Here is a 7,269-nt window from a genome sequence, read left to right on the forward strand (position 1 = left end):
GATCAACCCCCCACCCCGAATGCCGGCGGACCCCGATGCCGCTGCCCCACGTGCGCGCCGGGTCCGCAGCAGTTCCTCGAGGTCTGGTTTTACTTCAGAGCAACGCAGGTAAAAAATAATCACCGGCATCGTGAAATCACGAGCGGAAACGACGCACTGTTGCCTCAAGCGTGTCGAGGGACAAGACTAGAGTTCTCTGTTTTACCCTGAGAGTCAAATGGGTACATAATCTTTTTGAAGTCTTTTACGAGTGGCCAGACCAGAATAAAATCAATCCTAAACTGAAACAACGCAAAAAAAAAAAAAAAAAAAAATCAAAACGAAACAAAAAAGAAATCCCAAAACACAGCGACGAGAGACGGTGAAAAAAAAAATACAGGTAACGATGATTTACATCTACTTCTATGTACACGGGGGAGGAAGGTTTTCCTCCTCTTCCTCTCCCCCCTCTGCCCCCAGAAGCGCAGTCCGGACACATCGCGTATAAAAAGGGTCGTAGAAATGACTGCGGGTGAGGGGGCGCCCCGCTGCCCGCCGCGGCCGTTGGCCGGCGGCCGTTGGCGCGCGGGAGCGCCTCGCGGCGGGAGGCAGCGCCTCGCCGCTCCTTCCCCTCACGGGCTCGCCGGCGGGCGGGCGTCCGTGTCCCCTCCACCACGCTGCGTGTCCCCCTCCGCCACGCACACACACGGGTTGTTCTTAATTTACCAAGCAGAGTCGCCTCCCACGTCGCGGGGTGGGAGAACAGCGCCGTGGACGGTCTCCTCCGCTGCGGCTCCGCGGCCGCCCCCGGCCTGAGGTGAGTGTCCGGCGCCTGAAGGGAGCGCGGCGCGGGGCGGCGGGCCGGGGTGAGGGGAGGAGGCGGAGGAGGAAGGAAGGGGCGGTGGGCTTATAGGTGCGGGGTGTAGAAAGCCGGAGCGCCGTAAGTCTGCGAGCCCAGGACGAAGGGCGAGAGGACGGCGGGGCTGGGCAGGAAGGGCAGCTGGGCGGCGCACACCAGCCCCCCGGCCGGGTGGCCCGCGTAGCTGCCGGGCCCGTGCATGGAGAGCGGGTTGCCCATGGGCGGCGAGTGACTGAGCGGGCTGAGGCCGCCCGCCAGGGCGCCGCCGCCCAGGCCGCCGCCCGCCCCGCCGCCGCCGGCGCCGCCGCTGGTGGGCGCGCTCGTGTCGGCGCCGGGGTTCTGCTTCTTCCACTTGGTGCGGCGGTTCTGGAACCAGATCTTCACCTGCGTCTCGGTGAGGCTGAGCGAGAGCGCCAGGTTGAGGCGCTCGCACACCGACAGGTACCGCGTGGACTTGAACTTGTTCTCCAGCGCCACCAGCTGCTCGTAGGTGAAAGCTGTCCGCGCCCGCCGGGGCTTGCCCGACTTGGAGTCCGAGCCCGTGCGCTTCCTCTTGGGCTTGGCCTGTTGGCTCTGCTGCCCCCCGCCGGGCGGCGGCGGCGGCTGCTGAGCGGGCGGCGGCGGCGGCTGCTGCGGCGCCCCGGTGCCCGCCTCGGCCGCCTCCCCGTGCTGGTGGCCCGGCTCGGCCTCGCCGGGCGCCGCCGAGCTGCTGCTGCTGCTCTCCTCGCTGCACAGCTCCTCGTCGTCCGGCAGCTCGCTGTCGGGGCTGCGGCTCGGCCGGCTGCTGTAGTCGAGGTCGCACTCCTCGGCCTTGTAGAGCTCGCCGTCCTCTGCGCACAAGGACAACCGCCATTAGGCCTCGGCGCCGCCGCCAGCCCCGACCCCCGCCCGGCCCGGCCCAAGCGCCCTGCGCTGCAGCTGCCCGCGGGGCAGGCCCCGAGGAGAAATTTGGCCCCCGCGATGCTCGCACTTCTGCAGGGCCCCACTCTGAGAGCGGATGCAGCCATGTGCCTCCCGCTGCACTGGGGGTTGGGGACTGGCTGCCCGCGGGGCGTGAGCGCGGCCGCCTGGCCCTGCCACCCCGGGTCCCTCCGCCCGGGCAGTGCGGCGGGGCCTGCCCGAGGCGGGGAGCGGGCTCCTCCGCGCCTCCAGGCCGCGCGCAGGGTCGCTCAGCCGCCTACGCCAGCGCTGGGAGCGCCACTCAGAGCCGTAGGGCTGAGCGATGGCCGCCGAGGACGATCGAGGCTCGCCCGGGCTTGCCAGCGCTGCCCTCACGAGTAACCCAGACTGGCAGCCCAGCGTGAGCGCTCGGGAAATGCGTCCCACCTCGAACTGCTGCTGCGCAGCGCACGAAACGCTCAGCGGCCGGGAAGCCCTCCGGGCAGGCAGTGCCGGCCGCCCCCGCGGCCGGCCGCGGAGCCCGGCAAAGGGCGGCAGCACTCCGCGGGACCGGCTGCCGCCCCACCGGGCTCGGGCCTCTGCGGGGAGAAGCCCTGGCGCACCCCGCCGTGGCTGAACCTTTTGGCAGCGGGCAGCGAAGATGATGCATCGCTTTTAGCACTCCTAGTTTCGGGATTCTCCGCCCTGATGGAAGATTTGCTGGCTTTTGCTCTGGCATTTTTAACTCTTTCTCCACCTTGTTTGACCTCTTGTATCTTGATGAGAAGGAAGTATTAAAGTGAAGTAAATACTTGTATTGATTAGCAGAGCAGATACAAACTTAATTAAACTCATTTTGTGTAATGTACAAACTAGTTAACGGTCATTTAATTTATTGGGGTTTATATTACACTCCAATTAACGAGTTTTCATCGGAGAACAAGGTAATTATCCGATATTTAAGGCCATTGGGCTTTGTTGACAATTCTGTCATTACGAACCGTGAAAGAAAATAGCATTTTCAAGGGAACCGGCTCCTCTCGACCTCAGGGCTCAGTCTCTGTGAGAGCCGGAAGGCAAATGCTCTCTGCAAACTCCCACCGGAGTGACGGGGAATTTCGGAGGCACACGGGCAGATCGGGGTGCAGAGGACCATAAATGTGATCTTTTTTTCTATCTGTCTCTATCAGACACTGCTAAACTTCCCCCCTAAGTAGCCTCTCACACCTACAAGGAGGGTGTAGCTCCGGATAGATCTCTAAGCAAGAGCTAGCTTAACTCGTTTAACCGAGGTATGCAAATAGAGAAGTGATTCGCGTATCTGTCATCTCGTGCCTACTTTGGTCGTTTTTAATCTCCCTCCCCAACCGAATATCCTACCACATCTCAAACTTGGTCCACATTCTAATGTTGGACACCTGTATCTAAGGTTAGAGGTGTTAAGTGAGAGTGTATTTTGGGAAAGGAGCTGATTTTGGCTAACGCTGGATGTGGCTGTCTCCCTAAGAGAAAAGGCGGCAGACAAGTTTACTGTAACTATATTTACCCGAAAAAAAAAACTGTCCTTAATAACGGGGGCTTCATTAACCAAGAGTTTTTCCAGTTTTCATTCAAAGTGGCGAATAGGGAAAAAAAAAAAAATCCGCATAGTTACTACCTTACGTGAATGGGAATGTAGCTAGTTTTTCTTCCCCCTAATCTGGAACAGTGCGTGAAGATGAAAGCAGGTTAAATACCCTACAACCTGTAGAACTTGTTGTATATTATCCGGCATATTTTTTTTGCAACAATATAGTTTAAAAACCGTACATATGCCTACGTGGCAGGATCTTGTAATAAACGCGACACCAATATGCGCTGCTTTCACACACACTAGATAGGGGATGCGTCTTTAGTATTTTAGTTTATTTTTTCCAGTAAGGTCTAGGAAATGCTAGCCGTTGTTCAATTAAGGGCTGTTAAATTTTCTTTAAACAGAAAATGCAACGCGAATACAATGGCGATGCAGATTCACGCTGAACTTGAAATTGTGTTTCTGGAAAAATAAAATGTAACACGGGGTTTTAATAACTATTTTTAAGATTAAATGAGTTTTAAAAGTGATTGTAACACTGTTTTCTTTCTCCTTTTGCCAGAAAGCCACATTGTTATGGTTCTGATACTTTTCTGGCTGTAGATACTCTTGAGAACTCTTTCCTCTTCTAAGTTAAACTGCAGTTTGATGTAATATTACTTACGAAGGGGAAAAACTGGAATTAACTGTCATAATTTTCGAGTAGTCTCAGATCTATTTGTGGCTGTTCTCCCTTTACATAATATTAGCGTGTTGTGACTGAAGAGCTAAACGTGCGAAGTATCTGGGAAACTTTCAGTAAGCGAAGCACACTGCTTCATGGTGTCTCCAAATATATGTATTTTGAGAGAAGTGAATAAAGTTGCATTTCTCTCCTTGTCTGGAGATAAAAGTTTAAGATTAGTGATAGGCTGACGTCGTCGGTCTTTCTGATTGCACAGATCTATTTAACATGACAAAAGTCAGATCAGTTTAGACGAATAATCAGTAGAAACTGATTTAAAAAAATCTTTTTAGAGTTCTATTACTGCCTCATTTCTGGTTTTGCTTTATTATTAAAACATCTGTTATAAAAAACTCGGGCTAGAACAGAACTCTTTTGCTGCCTAATTTTAGAGACGTACTATGGCGGGATTAGGAAACTCAGAAACTCTCCCACCTTAAACCCCGAGAAAATATTTTTTCCCTCTCCAAGAAGTTTATTCTCCACCACTTGCCAGCGTTGTCGCCCCTTCCTCTCCCCTCTCAAGGCAGAGAATAGCTATAGATATTTTTTCACTAGTGCTGTCTTTTCCGGGAAGTGCTCTAATACCCTCAGAGTCGCAGCGTTTAGAGGTGAGAAAGTTGGGATATTTGGACCCAGAAAGAAAAAGCAATCTAGAGCTTGGGTCGAATGCAATTCCCGATCAATAGCGAGCCCTAATAAGTGTAATAGGTTTTAATCGAGTAATTATCCGAATTTTGACCCTATAATTTAGATGTTAGGGAAGAGTTTGCAAGGTGCTTGAAAGAGATATGCACAATTCGATAATAGGATATCGATCCAGGCAGTCCTACATGCCACTCTGGGGCGATTTCCCCCATTATCCAGCCTCTTTACACTGCTAAGCACATTTTACCTTAAATGTAATCGAAGGAATTTAATTGTTTTTCCAGAGATAACCAGCATTTTGTCACAATTAGTCTGATTTGTCCTAAAAAAGCCAAGGGGAGAGAGAAAATTGAATCTGTCGCCCAGAGCAACGCGCAGCAGGCTGCGGGGAGAAGGGAAGAGCAGTTTTGAAGGCTGGGAAGAACATACATAAAAGTCATAAATGCCTCGGAGGCCGAGCAAGGTGGGGCTGCCGGGCAGGTGGGGAGAGAGTTTCGCGTCCCCGGGCCGCGCCGCAAGGGCTCCGGCCCCTTTGGAGCCTAAGCACCAGGAGCCGCTTGCAAGTTTGCCTGAGCTGACCCACAAGAGCAAGAAGAGGGAGCGGATGCCGGGATCCCCTCCTCTCCCGGGGCCCGGCTGCCCGGGCCCGATCCTGCCGCTCCGGGGCTGCGCTGCCCTCCCTTCCCCGGCTGCGGAACCGCTGCTCGCATTGCCCGGGCGTCTCTTGCCGAGTTTCTCCAGGCACCTGCAGGCTCCGCAGCCGGCCGAGCAGGGGCAGAGCTCCGGGCAGCGGAAAGCGGGCCAAGCCTGGAGAGCCGGCCCGTGCCGGCGTCAGCCCCTGGGCACCTCTGCCCGTGCCCATGGGACGTGCCCCCACCGCCTAACTCACTCGCCCACCTCCTTGTGCAGCAGGGAGCAGCTGCACTTTGCCAAGAGCCGGGGCCCCAGCACCCGGGCTCCCTAGGGCGCCCGAGTGGGACCAGGCTGCGCGGAGTGGGATGGGGCGTGTAAAAGCATGCGGGCACCTTCCCCGGGCAGCCAGCTGCAGCCCCCCTTCCCAGGGGGCTCCGAGCCCCAAACCTACTTACTGATCAGGTCTGTGGACTTCTTGCACGTGTCGAAATCTTCGGCGAGAGACTTCTGCTCGGCCAGCTCCGTCCCTGAGTCCTCGGGCTTATCCTCCGCCCCCAGCGTGAACTCGGTCCCCACCGATTTGTACAAGACCGCGCACTGCCTCCTTTTGCTGTTGAATTTGTTAGGGTCCAGGATGTCGAGCACCGAGAAAGAGGTGGTTCTGTGCACTATGGGCAGTGCGGCCACTGCCCCCTCTTGTCCAGGGGTGTTGCTCTGGCTGTCCCCTTGCCTGTCCCTGTTCCCAGGGCAGGAGTACAGCGGCAGCTCGCCGCCGGCGGAGAGCCGCGGCTCCCCATGGCTGTCCATGCCTTCCCCGTGCAAGCCGCAGGAGTCCCCGCCGATGCCAGCTGCCGCTGCGGGGGCTGTCACCGCCGCGGCTGCCGCGGCCGGGATGGAGATGTCACCGACCTTGTCTCTGCTCACATTCATGACTCTTTGCAGAGCCCCTCTCGATTGCAACTTCTCCCCTCCACCTCCTTCTTCACCCCCCCCCCTTCCTTCGGCGAAGTTGAGCTGGAAACTCCTCCCCGGCCCCCCACTCCGGAGCGGCTCTGCGAGCAGGGGAGCGCAGGTCAGGGGCGAGCCGCTGCCTTCAGCTCCCCGGGGCTGCGCTGCTTCGGCCGGCCGGGAGCCTCCCGGGAAGGCAGGGAGTCACAAGGTGATGCTCGGCTCAGAGCCTCCACTCAGCTGCTCCTTCTTCATTCTCATCATCCTCACCAGGCTGCCCAGGCACTCCTGGCTTTCCCCCCCCCCACTTCTCTCGCACACATACACACCGAGCCACGGCTGTATGTTATTTATGCATTCATATTTAGCACTGGATTGTAATTGGCTACAAATTAATCCCTTGCCCATAATAGTCTGTAATCTTCATCACTGGAGGAGAGACACAGTGAAAGTGTGTGCCGGGGGGAGGGGGGCGAGAGGGAGAGCGCGAATGAAGGATGGTGTTGGCTGTGATATACTTGGCTGTCAGCTCTGTTTCAGCACACCTCCACTCATCTGGAAAGCATCTAAATAGCCTTATTTGGAGAAGTGGGAGGAGATGACGCTTTCTTTTAAATAATTGCGGGATCAATATAAAGAAGATATTATACACACAAAATGGGAACTTAAGGTCTTCCATCCCTAATAGTGGAGTTATATGATCAAAAGGGGATTATGTGTGTGCGTGTGTGTGTGGGCTCAGCGGTGTCAGCCCCGAGCACCTGTTTCCCTTCCCCTGCTGCCATTACTCAATTAGAACAAAAGGGGGGAATTATGGACGGAGGTTTAGGGGCTGGAGCGGCGCTTCTGTCCGCGCACATACACACAAGCCTCTCTCTGCCCTAGCTAATTAATTAAAATTAAATATCAAATGTAAATGCCAGGCAAGTGCTCAGAGAAAATTAATACGTTAAAATGGCACAAGACAAAACACGATGATTAATAAATTCTAAATATCCGGGGAAAAGGGTCTGTTCCCTTGCAGAA

General features: G+C 55.6%; 1 protein-coding gene across 1 annotated transcript; it reads right to left on the bottom strand.

Moving 5' to 3' along the window:
* Window positions 1-886: 886 nt before the first annotated feature.
* On the bottom strand, window positions 887-6,225 carry NKX1-1 (NK1 homeobox 1). The gene is made up of 2 exons (XM_062574493.1): window positions 5,751-6,225; window positions 887-1,668 (listed from the first exon to the last, which is right to left on the bottom strand). The coding sequence occupies exons 1-2, from the start codon at window positions 6,223-6,225 to the stop codon at window positions 887-889; spliced, it is 1,257 nt and encodes a 418-aa protein (XP_062430477.1).
* Window positions 6,226-7,269: the final 1,044 nt, after the last annotated feature.

The sequence above is a fragment of the Rhea pennata genome, chromosome 4 (genome assembly GCF_028389875.1).
Source record: "Rhea pennata isolate bPtePen1 chromosome 4, bPtePen1.pri, whole genome shotgun sequence".
Classification (NCBI taxonomy): Eukaryota; Metazoa; Chordata; class Aves; order Rheiformes; family Rheidae; genus Rhea; species Rhea pennata.

Bases quoted from the DNA above. Each gene is read 5' to 3' on its own strand.
- NKX1-1 (XM_062574493.1), bottom strand. From the start codon at position 6,225: ATGAATGTGAGCAGAGACAAGGTCGGTGACATCTCCATCCCGGCCGCG. The intron at 1,669-5,750 runs GTAAGTAGGTTT...CCTTGTGCGCAG, and splicing joins GAAGTCCACAGACCTGATCA to AGGACGGCGAGCTCTACAAG.